Below are 20,959 nucleotides of genomic sequence, written 5' to 3'. Positions count from 1 at the left end.
ATTATGTTTGAAATTCACTTCAACATAATTAAGGGGTATAAGAAAGGAATGGGTGAAGAATAAATGAAACAGCTCTATGAATTGATAATTCATAAAACTATTAAGTACTGAATGTTAGTTTGTTACACTGTATATCCTTTATGCAAAATCTGCATAACAGAAAGCTTCAAAAAGGTGTGCTTTAGGGTTGGAAAGATGGCTCAGAGGTTAAGAGCACAGGCTGCTCTTCCAGAGAACTGAGTTCAATTCCCAGCAACTACACAGTGGCTCACAATCATTTATAATGAGATCTGATGCCCTCTTCTAGCATGCATGCATACATGCAGGCAGAACAATATACATAATAAATAACTTTTTAAAGTGTTTTAATATAAAAGAAAACAAACAAAACACTAAGCTAAAAACTAAATTTCCAAAATTTAAAACAGTGTAAACCACTATCCCTGCTCATTCTGCCTTACACTACCAAGAGGTCTCTTCCAGTTAAGACAACTTCAAAGTAGGAAGTCAAGCACTCTCAAAAATAACTACTTTACACTCTGGCTGTTACAGTACAGGGTTATGATGAACTCTGCTCACATAGTCAGAAGCCCCTCCATTTTCATTTTACTGGAGATCAAACTGGGGCCTCAAACATGTTAGACAAGCAGTACACAGAAAATTTTTTGGTTTTCTGCTCTCTATAGATAGGGTCTCACACTGTATCTCGGGCTGGCCTGGAACTCAGTATATATGCCTGTGTGCACTTCTTTCTCCTTACATAGGCTGGAGAGTCCTACTGGGAACAAATAACAACCCTGGAAAAATCTGCCAAGAGATACACTTTAAGTCTCATTTAAAACCCTTTGAAAAATAGAGGTATCTAGGAGAGGAAATGATGCAGGTGGTGTTGGGGAGCAGGAGTGGAGTTGGATATCATTAAAACAATGTACATGCACGAAACTGTCAAAGAATAACTAGAAAAAAATCTCTAAGAAAACCAAAATTCAGTATTCTAGAATTTTCTGTAAAAACTAAAGCTCAAAAACAAAAATCCAAACGATAAAACAATACTATTTATACTAAAATAAATCAATGACTCAACAATTTCAAAGAATTACATAGCTAACAAAGTAATTATCAGGAATCCAATAGACAAATGAGAAAATGTTTAAATAATAGCAAAATTGAAGCTTACATTATAAAACTTACGACTTAGACATATACTGATACGTACATGTGAGTGAGTAACATGGACCAATCAGAAAACAATACACACAACCATGAGTTCTCATAGCAAAATTTTAACTTTTTTTTTTAATTTGTTATAATGATCTTGGGGTAGTCTGAATGAGACTAACCCCCACTGGCTTATATATTTGAATGCTTGGTTCCCAGTTGGTGGAACTGTTTGGGAAAGACTAGGCTGTGTGGCCTTAGTGAAGGAGATATCTCACTGGGGGTAGGCTTTGAGGTCGCAAAAGCTCTCGGCTACCATTTCAGCACCATGCCTGCCATTTGTTCTACCATACTCCCTACCATGATGGTCACGGACTAACCCTCTGGAACCATTAGTAAACCCCCAATTAAATACTTTCTTTTACAAGTTGCCATAGTCACAGTGATGGTTTAAAAGAAAATGGCTCCAGAAGGGAATGGCACTATTAGGAGGTATAGCCTTGTAGGAGGAAGTGTATCACTGTGGGGACAGGCTTTGAGATCTCTTTTCTTCAAGCTTCATTATGACAGTCACTTGACTTCCTGCTGCCTGCAAGATGTAGCAGTTTCAGCTCCAGCACCATGTCTGCCTGTATGTTACCATGCTCCCCATCATGATGATAAAGGACTGAATCTCTGAAACTGTAAGCCAGCCACCCTCAATTCAATGTTTTCTTTATAAGAGTTGTGGTCATGGTGTCTCTGCATAGCAATTAAAACACTGACAGTCATGGTGTCTCTTTACAGCAACAGAACAGTAACTAAGACAGATCTTTTATGATGTGTGGTCACACTGCTCCATAACTATTGGGATCCCCAAAGGACTGTGCTAGATACCACAGAGACCTCAACAGTACCAGGAAAAGGACTGTACTGCTGGCTATGTAGCACACGGTGAAGGGCAAGCACTCAGTGCACAGCAGAGCTGCTTTGATGCCCAATTGCTGATCAATGGCACTGGCATGCACACCATGTTAATATTAAGCAAGCACACTTTCAGCTTTGAAAACTGAGGAAAAACAAAAACTGTATACTTTAAATTAAAAAAAAAAAAACAGTAAAACGTCATCATGCTTTGGGTACAAGATTAAATCGGAAAATTGTGATGCCCACTGGTCCACCTTTAAAAAGGGAGAAATTACCTTCCTCTCCCTTTTAGTATGACATTACTACACAACTAGCTGGGCAAGGATTGTTGCTGTTTCACTTTGTTTTTAATTTTAAAAAGCATTTTCCACACATCCCTAATGAAGTTTGAAATTAACATGCTATTTTCAATTTCCTCTTTGTGCACCAGCATGAAACACCCGTAGGTCCCGTAGGTCTAGGAACTACCACATGGTTAACGACAAAAACAAACAAATAAATCAGACAATGCTATAGAGAGTAATTTCTCTAGTCCTCAGAGCTTTGCTTACACATTCTTAGGACTGATGAGATGTAGCTGGCTGTGTTCCATCTTCTCTGCCTAAATGGCCCACAGGCCACCGAAATGCTCATAGTGTTCTTCAGGGAAAGGGAAAGGCTGGGTATGCACAACTGCCCATCTGTTATGGGTCAAAAGAATCTTAAAGGAAAGGCAGGGAATTGCTGCCGTCCAGAAAACAAATTCATTTAAAATGTGTGCTATGGTGACAGTGTATGTTAATTAGCTCAGTTTGATCAGTCTATAATATATGCTTATTTTATGAAGTATTTTACAATATTTCACAATTCTGTAAATCAAATAAAGAAAAATTTGTGAGTGGCCATTTCACAATCTCTACACTCACCAAACAAACACATAAAAACCATTTTTACATGTCTTGCTTCTTAGAATGTTTCTAGGGAAAGGGAGGAAGTGAGCCTGGGCCTCACATATGCAATAGCATGTGGTTTAGCCTGAGCTACACCTCCAAGCCAGCTTCCTATTAAAGGAAGAAATGAAAATCCTGGAGTCCAAGAATGATGTATTTCAATCTTGCCTCCATCTACTGACTGACTTAAGGTGTGCTACATATCTAGCTCTTGGGATTCCGCTACCGTAAAAGTAGCTCTTCTATTCATAGTGGACAGGTACGAGGAGCTGACAAAGGAGGCAGAGATAATTAGGAAGTGGGAAAAACTGAAATTATTTCTTATAAAACATAAACAGATGTATTAGTGTTCACGTTTCATCAAGATAGGAATCCAACTCTAATTTCTTTATTTCCGTACTTACCATGACCAGTCCAGGGCAGGAGAGACCCCGTCCTTCTCCAATCTCTAACAAGGCTCTTCTTTCTCTTCTACTTGAGACCTTTTATTTTAGAAAGGAAAAAAAGGGAGGCAAAATTGGCAATAGTTTTTCCCCTAATTGGTCATACCCTAATTAAAGAGACTGCATACACAGACCTGAAATTAAACCAGAGTCATCCCTGAATAAGTTGAATATCAACCAGCCAAATCCTCACCATTAGTTCTAAACTGAGTAACACCTTTGTGGAAGTATTCCTAACTTTAACTAGTTCTGTAAGGAAAGTGAAAACCATTGACATTCCTGTGTTGAGAGTAATTTTCAAATGTTATGAATCTTGAAGATTAAAAAAGCAATAATTAAAATCAATCTGCAAACACAATATTCTCCTAATGTTTCAGGATATTTGTGTGGCTTATTTTATGAAAAATGGATCACCCTGTCTATGGAAACAAATTGACTTAGCAGGTAAAATATGAATCAACTGTTTTATTATCCTGATATTCTGTACTTACCTGAAAATTCCTGAGCTACTATAATCCTCTCACCTGTGCTTCTAAAAACAAAAGGACGTCCAACTAGAAATGCAGAGGAGTGCTAGCACTCTCCTGAAGGGCTCCTTCCCTCAACAGATTACCATCATACCATCACACAAACCTGGTGTTATTGCTTTGCTCAAATTTAATTAAAAAAAAAAAAAGATGGTATTTTGGGGAGCTTGAACATCAATACTCAGCATAAGAGCTGTAAGAGCAGTATTAAATAAGTGAAAGAGAACATCAAAGGAATAGCAGGGTCAAGGCTCTGTCTTTGTGCCTGTACCTCTGCTGGGCAGTGAGAAAAGGATGATTTTAACAGAGTGCTCTGAGGGACAATCACTGTTGGAGACAAGGGGCAAAGGAAGATGCTGAGAGCCACTGGATGTGACAATGCAATACCAGACTTACAAGGCAGCAGTGACACAAGCAGTGCTACCAGATTCTTCATAGTCTCTGAAGCGATAGTTGTGTGTATGCATGCACGCGTGCGCGCACACACACAAACGCACACAATGAGTTGATCCACTAAATGTGACAGAAAGGTATCTCAAACTTGCTGTCTCAGCAACTAGAAAAAGGACTTTCCTGGTGAAGGACATCCTTAAGAAAAGTGAATTCCTCCCACTTCTATCTAGGTCCAGGAAGGTGAGCATCCAAACAGGCTAAGCTCCCACAAAGCCAGTTCATGTATTAGGATCGAAACCTAGTGCCATTGTCCTTGGCTTCTCATCAGCCTTCATTGTTCGCCATGTTCAGAGAGTCCAGTTTCAACCCATGCTTATTCAGTCCCAGTCCAGCTGGCCTTGGTGGGCTCCCAATAGATCAGTTCCACTGTCACAGTGGGTGGGTGCACCCCTCGTGGTCAGGGCAGGGAATTTGGACTGCTCTTCAGTATCGAGAGGAAGGGGGAATGGAGTGGGGGGAGGAGAAGAGAAGTAGGGATAGGGGGAGGGGAATGGGGGGAGGGGGCAATATGTGGGAGGAGGGGGAGGGAAATGGGAAACGGGGAGGAGGCGGAAATTTTAATTAAAAAAGAATAAAATAAAATAAAATAAAAAAAGAAAGAAAAGAAAAGTGAATTCCTCAGCCCATAAGTGATAGGAAAAAAGAACACAGAGAAACCAAGTTTGTTTCAGATGCCTACTGCTAATCCAGCTGAAAGTGACAACATCATCCACATATTTAAACTACTGTACTATGTTTGTTGTTGTCTTATGTTGTTGTGAAATGAACCCAGGGCCTGGTCACATGATAGGCAAGTCTCCCACCACTGAGTTATTACTTACAACTCAAACTGCTCTATCTTAACACAGACATAAATTTGATACATGTTCTAATTATTATTACATACTAAAAACTGGGCCCAGTGGCACAAACTTGTAATCAAAACATGGAGGAGGCATACAGGAGGATCCTTGGGGCTCACTGACCTGCCAGTCTAGTACCTGGTGAGCTTTAGGCTAATAAGAACCACAAGAGACCCTACCTTAGAGGCAGGTGGATCTCTGAGTTTGAGGGCAGCCTGGACTACAGAGCAAGTTCCAGGACAGCTATGGTCACACAGAGAAACCTGTCTCGAAAAACCAAAACCTAAAGGGGATGGGGGAGGGAGGATCAAGATCCTGCCTCCAAGGAAGCAGATGGCATTCTTGAAGATGCTATATAAGGTTTTCACACATGTACACCTGCACACATACATGTACAGGCACACATTTTAAAGTTTATGCATATGTATAGAATGTAGGTGGAATATGAAGAATCTGAAATTCTCAGAAGTACATCTCTGTGAAAACAGTTCGGCTGTTCCCAAAAGAGCTATACAGTCATATTTCCCATCAGTTTTACTGCTGGGCACACACCTGACAGGATGAAAGGATATTCCTATACAAAACTTGTATACTAAGAAGCTGGGCTCAGTGCTGCATAACTGTAGTCTCAGATACTCAGGCAGCTGGAGTATCACTTGAGCCCAGGAGTTAGAGACCAACACAACAGGAACCCACCTCAAAAGCAAAAACAAAACAAAACAAAACAAAACAAACAAAAAAAAACCCATAAAAACAGAAATTGAAAGAAATTAAAAATTAAGCCAGGGCATGGTGGTGTATACCATTAATGCCAGCACTTGGGATGGAGAGGCAGGCAGATCTCTGTGAGTTAGAGGCCAGCCTGGTCTACAGAGTGAGTTTCCAGGACAGCCAGGGGAAAGACCCTGTTCAGAAGGAAGAAAGGAGGGAGGGAAGGAGAGAAGGACTGATTTTAAGGCTTGTAAAACATTCATGCAACAATATTCATAATAGCCAAAGGATGGAAACAATTCAAATGTACAGAAAATGAAAAGATAAAGAAACATATATAGAATGGAATCTTATTTAACAATAACAAGAAAGAAAATACTGACCCATGACAGCATGGATAAAAAACATTATGCTAAGTGAAAAAAACCTGGAACATAAAACGCTACAAATTCACTCAACTATCCAGAACAGGTATATACAGAGGAGCAGAGAGGAATATGGAGTGGGCTCAAGGTTATATTCATGGGGGACAGAAATCTAGAATGAGACAATGAAAAGGTTTGTACATGATGAATATACTAAAATCCATTGAGCTGCATACCTTGGAAAGAGTGGTCTTTATGTGATATGAATTATACCTTAATTAAAAAGTGGGTAAAGGGGGATGAATACTCAAACTAAGTATAAATATTTTTACTCCAAAGAAAGTTACAGAATAAACTGAGCAGCAACAACCTTAATTTTAAACACACGGGCTATGGTCCCTAATGTGCACACAAATACACATAGGGTGTGGTTATGGATTTTTGCACCTGGTTTTAGTTTTTTTTTCTCTTTAAGGAATTCATCTCTTAAATATATCACTACAATACACATAGAAGAAGTGATAAATGAAGGTACATTTGGAATGGAAAGTACCTGTGAAACAAGATGGACCACGAGCTGATAACTTTTCAAGATCAGTGAAATGGGTAAATAGAGATTAAGTTATTGTATCTACTTTTAGATCCTCAAACAATGCAAGCTATCATTGAAAACCTTAAGTTTTCAAAGGAACTGAAAAGAGTATATTGAAGCTTTAGATGCATTTCTATGTCTATTTCATATCCAGTTGTGATATACAAGATATGGGATCAACTTAGATATCCATGAATGAACTAACTATACATGCAATAGAACACCAGTCAGCCATAAAAAGAAGAAAAGTCTGGCCAAAAAAAAGGAGGAGGAGGAGGAAGAAGCCCAGCATGGCAGTTACACTCTGAGCACAAAATAAAGAAATTGAGTCATTGCAGTTAGTCTGGTAAGCACCTTAAAACATCTTCATGTTTTTGTTGTAATAGTATTTTTTTATATTTTCTTATATTTTATATTTCTTATATTTTCTTTATAAGAAACTGTTAAAAACATATGTAAAGAGTAAACAATTAGTGTACAACAGTTTCATTGCCTCTTTGAAAACTGGGAGGTTCATGCTCAAATGATAAAACAGTTATTGTTATTGTATGATCCTGCAAGCCCACTCCTATATATCTAACCAAGAAAACAAAACATACATCTACATGAAATTTTCTATAAATGTGTTTACAGTAGTTATTCAAAATAGTCAAAGGACCAGGCAGTGACAGACACGTCTTTAAACAAGCACTCAGAAGGCAGGAGCAGGAAGATCTCAGTGAGTTCAAGGCCAGCCTGATCTAGAGAGCAAGTTTCAGGACAGCCAAGGCTACACAGAGAAACCCCGTCTCGAAAAACAAAAAAACAAAATAGCCAAATCCAAATGACCACTACGGATGAATGAATGAACAGAATGCCTCACACTGAAACAATGGGCTACACCATTATAGTTAAAGGAATGGATGAATCTTGAACACATTACACTAAGTGAATAAAGCCAGTCACAAAAGACGTAAGACAGGGTTCCAGAACAGTGAAATCTGATAGACTGCTGACGGGATAGAAAACAGACTAGTGGTTGCTTAGTGCTGGTGGAGATAGAAGGTGAAGGGGATGACAGTTAAGGATATAAACTGTCTCTCTGAGCTGATGAGACACAAGTGACTAGGTAATATGTGAACTGCACTTTAGAAACTTACTTTAATAACTAAGTTGCCTCTGCTATACTTCACTCACACCTAAGTACAGTCGTTAACTATTTTGTAGTTTTGTTTCAAAAGCTTCTCTATACATATATAAAAACGCACATAATAGAACCCCAAAAGAGGAAGGGAAGAGAATCACACCATATTTACTATTCTCCAATTTACTTTATTCTAATAGTAAATCAAATCCTTCTTACATCCGTGCGTATATTTGGATAGCAGTCCGGCATTTCATTATATCTCAATCTATTATAATCTAATCAGATTACCTCATCATACATTTATACTGTTTCCATTTTTCCATTACCACACAAAAAGTCATTTAAAAACGACAATAACAACAAAACCTATCCATAACTCTCTATACAAGTCACTATTTCTGTAGCACTGGGTCTTAAAACAGCCTACTGAATGAAAGAATATAAACCGTGTGGAGGAGCCATACAAGGGTTACTGCTAAAGTGTGCACACATGTATGCCTCAAAACCACCACAGTCATCAACCTGGAAGGTTACTTTTGTTGTTTGTTTACTTTAGTTTTGTCTTTCAATGCAGGATCAGAAATGCAGCCAAGACCGACCTCAAATTTATAATCCTCCTCCTTCTCCTGAATGCTGGGATTATGAGACCTCACCACTCCTGGCCTCAACTTGGTGAAAGTTCTAAGAGTTCTGTTATTTTAAAAATTAGATAAATTACACATAAGCAATATCTGTACCAACTATTAAGCACATTTTTATGTGCACAGAAAAATGGTACAGTAATGGTTAACAATGGCCGCCCCTCTTTAGAAAAGGGTGGGATAAGGACTAGAGACCCAGGCCGGTCAGTAGTGCTAACCTAACCTAATACACACAAGAGCCTGAGATTCGTCCCCCAGATTCCAAAAAAACTGGGTATAGTGACACATAGTTACAACCCAACACTTGGAAGGTAGGTAGGAAAGACTAGAAATTCAAGGTCACCATCAGCTACAAGTCAAAATCAGCTGGGAAACATGAGACCCTATCTCATAAAGGAAAAAGTAGGAAGAGACTTTCCATTCTCATACTTTTAGAACACTTACTTTATATTTCTATTAGATGGGTTTGTTTTTGGTTTGGTTTAGTCTGGTTGGTTCTAAGACACGCAGAGCCTTGCTGTGTTAGTTCAGACTGGCCTTAAATTTGTGATCCTCAATTTCCTAAGTGATGAGATTATAGGTGTAGATTACCACATCAACCTAGGAAAATGAATTTTTCTATATAAATTTTTTTGTTGGTCTTTCTGGTTTTGCTTCCCCCCACCCCCATACTATATACCCCAGGCTGACCTAAACTCTCAACTGTAACCCAGAACTAGCAGAGATCCTGTTGCCTCAATTTCCCAAGTGCTGGGATTACAGGAACAAACCACCATGTCAGCTACAAAGTTATTAAAAAGAAATTGAAAATAACTATTATAGAAAAGGTTTTCATTTGGGGCTGGAGAGAAGGCTCAGAGGTTAAGAGCACTGGCTGCTCTTTCAGAGGTCCTGAGATCAATTCCCAGCAACTATATGGTGGCTCACAACCATCTACAATGAGATCTGGTGCCCTCTTCTGGCATGCAGGCATACCCACAGGCAGAATGTTATATACATAATAAGTAAAAAATCTTTTTTAAAAAAAAGATTTTCCATTTAACTAGCCTAAAAAAAGTACAGATAATGGCCTCAAAGAAAACTGATAAAAAGCAATGACTAAACACATAGGAATTTTGCTCAGATTCTGCTCAAGTGCAGCATTCCTTATCAAAAAAAAAATGCACCAGACCAGCGGGGTTCAGATTTCAGGGTTCTTTCAGACTTTGGAACACTTAAGATTGTGGATTTGGGGATTAGCAATGTCTATCCTATACTAAAGTTATGACCATAAGAGTAAATCATATTATTTATGTGAGCCTCGGATTCATGGATATATTTAGTATTCTCAGCCGCATAATTATCTTTTTACAGTTATTACTATTATGACTCAATCATATATATGATAATACATGATCCTACAGGGATAGACTGACTTTGGTAAGACAATGCCCAAAATAGTCTTTTTGTATATGCACACTTCAAGCTTTAAGACAAAGTGGAAACAAGAAGGGGTACAAACATCAGAATAAAGCAAAGGAACACACTGGAATACATTTGAAAGGTAGGAAGCAGTCCAGGGTAGCTACACTGGTGCATAGGAAATGAGTGACCACGTATAGACGATTTGTTGCATGCCACACTAAGGAACTTGATCCTGGCATGGAAACTAGGTGAGGTCATTGCCTAACGGTAACTGAAGAGAGAACAGGTTAAAGAGCAGGCCAGTACTCTTCCAGTTTTTATTTTCTCTGAGAGCTGAACATTATGTTAAGGGGTAGAGTCACCTAAAGCTAAGAGTATATATTAAAAATCCATAAGGAAACCTGCTATTTTGTAAGTTAATAACAAAATAAAATGTAAGACAAAAAAGTTTCAACAGAGATACCATGCATGAGTAGATAAAGCTACTCTAAGAAGTCATCAGTTAATAAAATGAAAAGCCCCAGTACCAGGGTGAAGCCACTTCTCTATGAACCCATGGAGCTCCCCGAACAATTTGTTACTACACTGGTTGCCCAGTAGAATTACACAGTAAAACTCTACGACACTAAAAGCTTTGGTCACAGAATATAAGGAAATCAGGTTTTAACTGAACTAGAAGCTTCCTCCCTTTCAGAGGGTGTTCCACATGCTGGAGCACTGTCATTAGCGGTCTTACTCAGCTGTGAACCCTGTGTGCTATACTACCAACTGGTCAGGCAAGACATGCCCAGCAGCGCAATAATGGCACTACGTTAAAGGGGCAACAGCTTCCTGACTGGACTTATCACTCCACTGAAGCCAATTCCTACCTGGTACTGTAAGCCTACTGAAAATCCCTAAATGAGAGGTCATATACTGTAGTAGCTAAGCTACTGTGTCCTTAAAGTGAGCATGGCACACCTCTCAAATTACCTTCTAAATATTTTTATTTATTCCCACAGAACAGTGCTGCTATTGTCTGTGGTCAAAAGCTTATTTTTACAAGGGTCAGAGGTTACTGAAGAAACTGACCATCTAGTCTGAGTAATTGTTGAAAGTTGAGCCCTCCTACATGAGACACTGCACTCCTATTCTAAAACTCAGGAAATAATGCAAAAAGGGGAAGAAATCATGTATTAGCTGGAGGGAGGGATGGAGTGCTTAGAATACTTTATCCTGTTGTGTTGTTTTTCTTTTTTCTTTTCTCTTTTTTGGGGGGGGGTGCCTGTGTGTTTGTGGTATTCAAGTATGTATGTATTCTCACCTCACATGTGTTGGTATATATGTGTGCTTATATAGACATGAATATAGACACATGAATGTAGAGGCCAAAGGTTGGCACTGAATATCTAAATCAACCACACTTTACTTACTAATGCAGGATCTGCTGCTGAACTGAGAGTTTACGGACAAAGAAGTTGACCCTACAACTCAAAATAACAACTACTCAACACATTTTCAGACATAAAGAACACTGCAATATGCCACAAATAGACACATAAAAGGTAACCTGGCATGGGTACTAATGAAAATGGACAGGGACAAACAGTGTCACAAAACTAATTTGTAAATATGTTTTCCCTGCTTCAAATCAGCAGAGTGATTCCAGGAAGAAAACAAACTTACCAAATGAATACTGTCCTGAGAACTTTTTCTTCTACAAGGCTTCACAAGGAATTCTGCAAAACAAACAAATATCCTACCATCAGATTATGCCAATTGAAAGCCCAGCCTTATCTCTCACACTAACATCTTTAATTGCTGTATGGACTGCTGGTAGATGTTCAGACTTTTTCCTCACATGATTCAGAAACCTAAGATGTTCCTTTCTGAGCTTCCCTCAGTGAACAAGTATTACCTCCCACAGCTGGTCAGGGAAATCTCTGCTGCTTGTCATACCTATTCTATCCTGTCTTGGACTTCTAGTTCAAGGTCTTTTATGCATACAACTGACTTCTACCAAAGGATCTATCTAACATTGTTTTGAGGACATAAAGTAATGGGTAGGTAACTACAAACAAAGAATTCCTGCCATTAGGCAATAATCTGATCTTTGTAGAAATAAGAGAATTATATACCCAATCTCTTTGGGGCAAATTCTCTGTAGTATTTATTTATAGACAGAATCTTTCAGCTTGTTTTGGGGCTTGGTTTTTCCATTCATACTTGTTTGGGGCAGTGTTGTTTAGTTGGTTTTAGTTGTTTGTAACAAAGCCTTACTCTGTAGCCCAAGCTAGCCTGTTATTTACCATGTAGCCCAGACTAGCCTACGATCTACCTGCCTCAGCCTCCTGAAATCTGGGATTACAGGTATGACATACCATATTGAGTACAGGATTATTATTTAAATTACATGAAGTAAATGAGTAAGACCAAATAGAGGACCAAAACTCTAAAGAATTAGAAATGAAGGGCAAAATTCAAGAAGCAAGACAATGATATGTTGGCGACTCCTCAGCCTTAGTCATGTAGTGTATCATCACTGTAACGATGCCAACCAATCCATTCCTCTAAGGATAATGTGCCAGATAAGGGCTATATAAAGCTGAGTCTGAAAAAGGCTCTCTGGTACCATAAGGTTATAAACACAGCAAAAAATAGAAGATTTATGTTCTCTTCTTCATTGAGATAGAATGTGATGTGGCTACGTTAAATCCAAACAATTAATAAAAGATCTAACTATAATGGAAGTTAAATACATGAGATACAAATTAAAGCAGAGGATAGGACAGGTGTAGAGAAAACTTGAAGTTAACCCTTAAGCTTTAGGGTTACCCTAGATTCTATCACTAAGGGGTAGAGGAACAAAAAATTAAATCTTTCTGAACCTTTCTCACTAAGGCACAAATTTCTATGTACATATATTATATGTGGTATGATATGTATTATATATATATATATATTGCACACATATATAATGCCATGTGGACATAATGTATTATAGGAAATAGCCTGGGGCTAAGGACAAAGTTCAGGACCTATATCTAGTTAGAGCCCCAACATCCATGTAAAATGACAGGCGTGGTAGCATGTGCCTATAGTCCCAGCATTGAGAATGTGGAAACAAGAAAATATCTGGGACTTGCTGGCCTGCTAGCCTACCAAATCAATGAGATCCAGATTTAGTGAGAGACCTTCTCAAAAAATAAAGTGGAAAAGCAATCATGAAGATACCCAAAAACAACCTCTGGCCCCCTTCATGCCTACTCACCTCCACCCACATCCAGGCACGGGAGAGTCCTAACAAGTGTAAAGTACAATATAACTGATTTTAAATACCATAATAGTATTGTATATTAGTGTGCAGCTGCACTAGAAGTTAACAACTTAAGGGCCTGAAGGTTCTGAGACCAAAAGGGAATACACACATTCAGTTCCTATACAAACTAGTTTGTGATTAGCTGCATGTAACCTGGAACACTGCCTTCTGCAAAGACAAAGTGACACCAGTTTATATATCATTTATACTTTTTAAAACTAAATATAAAAACAAATCAAATTAAACCAAATTAATAAGGAAAATCTAAAGAGAGGGTAGGCCCCCCTATAATATTTTGGGGTGGGGAATGTGTAAGTAGAACTTGTTGACTCTGGTATGTTTCAGGGAGAAAATAGAGTGCTTTTTAGGTGGTCCTCTCTCACTTTTCAAATGGAGGATAAGAGTTCAAAATTTTAAGAAGACAATATTAAAAACTTATTTTTAAATAATCTATTTTCCACTGAAATGAAAACAAAAGGACTTTCTTACCTATAAATAGTAAGAAACAGATTCTGATATAATTGAGTACAGAAGCAACATTCAAAAATTCAAGGCTGCAGATGTGGCTTAGTTGACAGAGTGCCTGTCTAGCATGAGCAAAGGCCCTGGAGGTCCTGGTTCAACAAGAATAACCGTTTGGTACATGTCTAAGTGCTAGCATTCAGAAGTAGAAGCAGAAAGATCACAAGTTCAAAGCTATCTTTAGCTATAAAAGGGTTCAAAGGAGTCATGAGCTACATGAGAGCCTGTCTACATTTTAAAAAAAAAAGAAAAGAAAGAAAGAAAGAAAGAAAGAAAGAAAGAAAGAAAGAAAGAAAGAAAGACGAAAGAACAGGCAAAACTCAGTGATTTTTAAGAAGCATATCTTGGTGACTTTTCTCTGAATCTTAGTGCTTCCTTGCTATGGCTATTAAAGTGTCTAATATCTAAAACTAGACTTCTGTAGCACATTTGGTAGGATTATTCAATGGTGGGAAAATGATTTAATCATAAGAACTAACCCAAAGCCAAGTATTTAACAGCTGAATGAAATGACTATAACAGAAACTTATTCCCTGAACCTAAAGTTTTCTTTGAAGTTTTTGCTGCTGAAATCAAGAATAAATGAAAACAGAAACAAGGATTCAGTCAAAAAAAAATTGACTGCATTGATTCCCTATGGTAAGTAATGAAGAGCCATTCATCTAACAGCGCTTGTGGGTGGGAAGGGTGATGCAGCAATGAATAGGGTTCCTACCCTTGTGCAGCTGCCATCTGGTCTGTGTGACTTTCCAGAATTATGACATTTTCTCATTTATGAGCATCCTTTGTAAAGACAAATTATGGTACATACAGAAGGGGTCAGTGCCTTGATGCAGTGAGACCACCAAGCAACAGTGCTTAAAATCAAAACTAGACACTGTGTTTCTTTTACACTTCTGAAACATTAAAGACTAAGAGCAGTCAGAACCCTGAATGCAACTTCATGATTAGTTTACTGCATTTTCTCTGCCAGCTGTGAGGCACAGATAAGCAGCTAAAATACCATCCCCTACACAAAAACAACCATAAAAATAAGTTATCAGAAACAGCTAGACTCCATGTTATTACATTTCCATAACAAACATACACTGGTAACAAGTTGCTTCAAACAGTTAATAATCAAATGCCACTGCTAAAAAGAAATATTTGGTTTCAAAAGGAAATAACCGAAGGACCACCCTAGTATAATTCTGGAATTAGACAAGTGATGCAGAATGTGTGACTCATTAGTTGTACACATTTCTTTTTAACATGGGAGAGATTCTGAATACAATCCTCAAAGGGAGCTCTGCTACAGAATTTCAGTTGGTGATCAACACTAAAGGTCATTTGTCTTCGATGAGTAGCTGAATTACTGGCAGCTATTTTTCTAGCTATGGACCTCAAATGTGACAAGTTTACACTAAAGTAACTGTGCTTTCCCATTTTTAGACACTAAGATTGATCACACCTCACAAATACCTTCCTACATTCCTGTCTCAAGGAACCAAGCACGAGGAAGCCACATATTCACAGAAAAGATTAACTATATTCAAACCAACAGCAAATCTGACTGGTAACCTTCAAAATAACTTATTTTACAAAGACTTTTAATTTTAACCTTTTAAATGGCAAGAGAGAGAGCACCAGCTACATATGATGTCTATTATCATAAAAGATTAAAACCAAAGATCATATTATTTATTTATTTTTTTTCAATGGCATTTTATTATTTACCTTTATTTTGAAGGCTAGTAGTAAACTTGTTAACAATATAAATATTTTCTTTTTAAGGGTTGAAATTTTCTTAAAAGTGTGGGAAGGCAGCAGTTATTCCAGATCGGACTTCAGAGAAATCAGTCCTCCAAATATCTACAGAAAATGGGTTTCTTTTCACTTCATCTTCCTTCCTCAGGTCTCCTGATTGGTCTGCTTATTCGCTCTCATAAACAGACATGCCTTTTTAGCTGGGCCAATCACTTACGTTTCCATTATTTTTCAATTTTCTTTGATATATCATAACACAATTCAATAATTGTAAGAAGGATCATTTACGACAGACCATGTTCTTTCAATTTCATCTGATACTAATATTAAAAGTCAGAAAGACTTGTTTCTACACAGAACTGAAAATCCTTTAATATTATTTATTTTTTAAAAGTTAACATTTAAAACTTCAAAAGTGGAGAGATATTAAGTTCTGTCTTGTTCTTTATAATCACTTTGGTGCAGAATACATTCTTTTCATATTTGACTCAGATGTATTAAGCCATTATCAGAATTATAAGAAGTTCCACAAGTAATCTATAATGTTATTACCTGACTAAGGCATCACTTTACTACTGAAATTAAGAATTAAAAATATAATTTTGAAGTCAGGAAAATAGTTCAATGGGTTAAATAAAGAACTCAATTTGGATCCCCAGATCCCATATACAAGCCAATATGACAACACACACCTGTGCTGGGGAGGTAGCGACAAGGCCCAGGTTCAGTAACTGTAAAAATAGGGTGGAAATAAAACCACTTGATGTCAATCTTAGGCTTCCTAATGTGTGTGTACTAGCAAGTGTACACACCTACACACACTATAAGGCAGTATTTAGGTAGGTTTGCCATCTAAAATGAAGAAATGCTTCCTATTTCCTAAAAGGGAAGAGACATAATTTATTGAGAATAAAAATGCCTGGGACTTGAGAGCTCAGAAGTTAACAGTATTTGCTGCTCAATCACAAGGACCAACATACCCACGTATGGAAGTTTAACAAATTCCAACTCCAAAGAACCCAAGCCCTCTTCTAGCCTCTGAAGGCAGTTACACATACATGTGTATGTACACACACACACACACAAAGTAAATAAAGTCATTTTAATTTTTTTCATTTCAGTTTATGTGTGGGGATATTTTGCCTGTGTGTATGTCTATGTAGTATGTGCTTATAGGGTTCATGGAGGCCAGAAGAGGGCTTCAGATCCTCTGAGAATGGAGGTACAGGAGGTTGTGAGCTGCCATAGGGTTGCTGGGAAATGAACTCAAGTCCTCTAGAAGAACAGAGAGTATTCTTCACCTGCTGAGCCATCTCTCCAGACCCTAAAGTTATTTTTTAAGACTGCTCAAGTCTCATTATTAACAAAAGATGATAGGAACTCTAGCATGCAATCACTAGAAATTAATTTAATTAAAAGCCAAGTAGGATCAATGTGCCTAAGTGTCAGAGGTAGTTTATTATTTATAATTAATGTGGAAACATCAGAAAGACTATCTATAGCACCGGAAAAAAGTTTCCTGACTTTTGTTCCAAGGTGTGCCTCTGGAAGGGCAAATTTCCTACACGCATAAGTTAAGGTCTTACACTTGTTCTCAGTTAACTGGGGAAGTTGTCCGCACTCTTTTCACCCTACCTTGCACTAAATCTGTCCTCAATGCACAGACCACACATTCTATTAAAACTGAATGACAATTCAAATTTCAGAAATTTAAATTCTCATAATCATAAGTTTACAATGACTTCCTCCTTAACATTTATTTAATATTAAACCCCAAAATCTATCCCTTCTGCTTCCTAAAAAACTTAGGTGGGTTTCTTAGATAAAAGACTTAAAATATCTGTCCCTATGGAGATGGAATAATTTTACAAACAGGTTCTCAAGCAGATTCTGTAGTAATGTTTAATTTAAGAACTCCTATTTTTTTTCTCCTATTTCATTTTCTAAGAATTTCATATATGAGTACTGTATTTACATCATAAAAACTCCTCTTTATTTTTTCTCCCAAGACAGGGTTTCTCTGTAAACTTCTGGCTGTCCTGGAACTCACTCAATAGACCAGGCAGGCCTCAAACTCATGGTGATCCACCAGCCTCTGCCTTCCAAGCACTGGGATTAAAGGCATGTGCCACCAACGCCTGGCTAAGAACTCCTATTTCTTATGTACTTAGCAGAAAAAGAAAATAAATCTGTAAGTTATGTAGCAAAGACAAAAACAATTTTAAAAGCCACTAAAGCCCCAAACTGACATTGCTTATACCAGCACACTTTGCTCCTCAATCTTCCCACAAAGCAGAATCTCCAGACCCACTTGAACACTAAATTCTAAGCCTCTCAGTGGGCAGACCCATAACAGATTTAAAAAAAAATAAAATAAACAAAAAACCCTCGTCTAAGCTAAAGGACAGCTTGCTAAAGGAACCCAAGAACTATCTATATCCATGTATAAACAAACAAGTATGTCTTATTTTCCTATCTTCTCTAGACACTTGACATATTAAACATGAATTCTAGGAAAAGTATGAAAGTAAACCACACCCCCCCAAAAGAGGTATCAGTAACCCAAACAAAGCTGATCTGTACACTGCTTATCATATATGAATACTTTATTAGGAATGATAAGGTTTTCTCCCATTCCGTGAACTGACTCTTGAGTTTTATGTACAATAACAGGCATTAAAATGGTCAAGAAGGGGATATAGCTCTGCTGATAAAAGTGTCTGCCTTGCAGGCATGAAGCCATGGGTTCTATCTGCATCAACTTTAGAAAGGTTAAGAACCAGAAAGCTGAATGAAAATGCATAACAATTCTTTCAGCATACAATATAACAATAAAAATTAAAAATTTAAACTTTTGAGCTGGTCAGTGGTAGCAAACACCTTTAATCCCAGCACTCAGGAGGCAGAGGCAGGTGGATCTTTGAGTTCAAGGTCAGCATGGTCTACAAAGGACAGCTAAGGCTACACAAAGAAACCCTGTCTCCAAAAAAAGTGAGTGAGGGAAGGAGGGAGGGACGGGGAAGAGAGAGAGAGAGAGAAATAAAAATAAACTTTGAACTGATAGCTTTACAATTAAAAACTTCTGTGCTCAACAGTTAAAAGCACTTCTTGCTTTTGCAGATGACCTGGATTCAACTGTCAGTCCCTATGTGGTAGCTCACAACCATTTGTAACTCCAGTTCCTGAGATCAGATGTCCCTTCTTCTAACCTCTTCCATCCTCCTCAGGCACCAGGCATGCATATAGTGCACAGACAGAAAATGCGTGCAAAGTAGCACGCACACAAAATAAAAATAAATAAATCTTAAAAAGTCTTTTCAATCCTGCTCTACTTACGTAGCACATAGAAAGCAAACAACGAACTGTCTACCTCTCCAGCCTATAAGTGCATTCAGTTAAGAGTACACTCAAAGAAATAGAACTCACAAGGTAAAGGCTGTGTGAAATAAAAAGAGCCTATTCTTCTACAGGCCTAGTTAAAATTTATATTCTGGCAATTAGGTAGGGGGCTACTCATATTTCTGAAAACAAGCCAATAAAAACTTAAATAACCTCCAATAACTACATACCACAATGAGGGCTCTGTTCATGTGGCAAACTCAAATAGCCTTTCTAAGCAGTCCTTAGAATATTTAAAGCCAAGAGACCACAAATCAGCATCTTCACCACATACTCAGGAGAAAACAAAACACCCTTTACACTGGCAATATTTATCTCATGTAAACAGAGGGTACATATTATGACTGACATCCCAAATATGTACAGGGGAAAAAATAGAACTTTTCAACTAATGCCAAAGGAGTTCATCACTATGTTTTACTTATGAAAAGAAAATCAAAAGTATCAAGTTAAATAAAAGTTAAGTAAAAGGAATTCTCCCTTGCACTTTTAAATAACTACATTTAAATCAGCAATTCAGAAAAGTTTAAACAACCCTGAATTCACACAGAAGACAAAATTCAGAACCATGGCTTTAAAAACTTCTTCAGCTATTATTCTTAACTCAGTTGGAAAATCAAAGGCAGCTTTTTAAAAGATATGCCTCTATTCATACAAATATTGGTAAAACAGTCTCAAGATGGAAAAACAGCCAAACAGAAACTTACTCTACATACATTATAGAGTAATCCAAAGATAATGCTCATACATCAAAAACAGCGACAAGCCAGATGTGTTAGTGAGGCAAACACAGCAAGATTTCAGGTTGAGGCAAACCTAGGCAACAGAGTAATACTTCTACCTCTAAGTAAATAACTACTACTATTCAATTCAGATGACAGAAAAAATATGTAACTAAACAAATCATTCAATTAAGAAAAATAGTTTATACAGATAAGACCTGTCCAATGGACAAAGGGTGTATGAAGTAACTATAGGTAGCAGTCCCCAAAACTGACACACACACATACACACAAACACACACACAGATGAATGCACATACAAGTGCAGACATACACCACAATATGTGGTATACATGTCATTCACAAACAGTAAGGTTTTATGCCTACCAAGTTGCTTTTTAAAAATATATTTTGAATATGTCACTCTCCCTGTTTAATACTCCCATCACCAATGACAACTTCAATAATAAAGGTAGCAGCTAATATCATTAAGTCAATCCACTGGTCTTGTTTCTGTCCCTGCCTGTTCTTTTATCTGACAAAGCAAGTAAAAATAAATACGACCCTCCAATCTGTCTTACATTATTTAGCAGTAAGCACATTAAAGTACCACCGTGAATACTTACTATAGTCCCTAAAGTTAAAAAATATATCCATTCCTTGCCTTTTACCATTGCCATATTACAAAGCAAACTGCCCTTCAGAACTAAGTAGTCTATTTATCTTTAAAGTTTTAAAATGTATCTAGATATCTTCCCTAGATATCTTTTTATTAAAATTTAATCAGAAGCCCTACACTGTGGTCTACACCTTTAATCCCAGCACTCAGAGGCAAAGGCTGGTAGACCTCTACCAGTTCCGAGTCAGCCTTGTCTACATGAGACCCATTTAAAAAAAAAAAGAAAGAAAAATCAATCAGCCTATAATTGACACACTATGTACATTTAAAGTGTACTTTTCAGTGTTTTATTAAGAAAAAGTATGTATTTTATTAATAAAAGTATGTATTTATGACTGACATCCCAAATATGTACAGGGGAAAAAATAGAACTTTTCAACTAATGCCAAAGGAGTTCATCACTATGTTTTACTTATGAAAAGAAAATCAAAAGTATCAAGTTAAATAAAAGTTAAGTAAAAGGAATTCTCCCTTGCACTTTTAAATAACTACATAT

The 20,959-nt window shown here is 37.4% G+C and overlaps 1 protein-coding gene across 4 annotated transcripts in view; it reads right to left on the bottom strand.

Annotated features, from left to right (window-relative positions):
- Mtmr3 (myotubularin related protein 3) overlaps positions 1-20,959 on the bottom strand; it is a 121,245-nt gene that overhangs the window by 51,370 nt on the left and 48,916 nt on the right. For all 4 annotated transcript variants that reach the window (XM_057771575.1, XM_057771576.1, XM_057771577.1 and 1 more), the window contains exons 2-3: positions 11,763-11,815; positions 3,398-3,475 (exon numbers count right to left, since the gene is read on the bottom strand). In XM_057771575.1, the coding sequence (XP_057627558.1) occupies positions 3,398-3,400 (3 nt within the window). In that variant the 5' untranslated portion in view covers positions 3,401-3,475; positions 11,763-11,815. The remainder of the gene's footprint in view (positions 1-3,397; positions 3,476-11,762; positions 11,816-20,959) is intronic.

Source organism: Chionomys nivalis, chromosome 6, assembly GCF_950005125.1.
Source record: "Chionomys nivalis chromosome 6, mChiNiv1.1, whole genome shotgun sequence".
NCBI classification, from domain to species: domain Eukaryota; kingdom Metazoa; phylum Chordata; class Mammalia; order Rodentia; family Cricetidae; genus Chionomys; species Chionomys nivalis.
The sequence above is the reverse complement of the archived record's forward strand: the minus strand, read 5'-3'. Positions and strand labels throughout refer to the sequence as shown.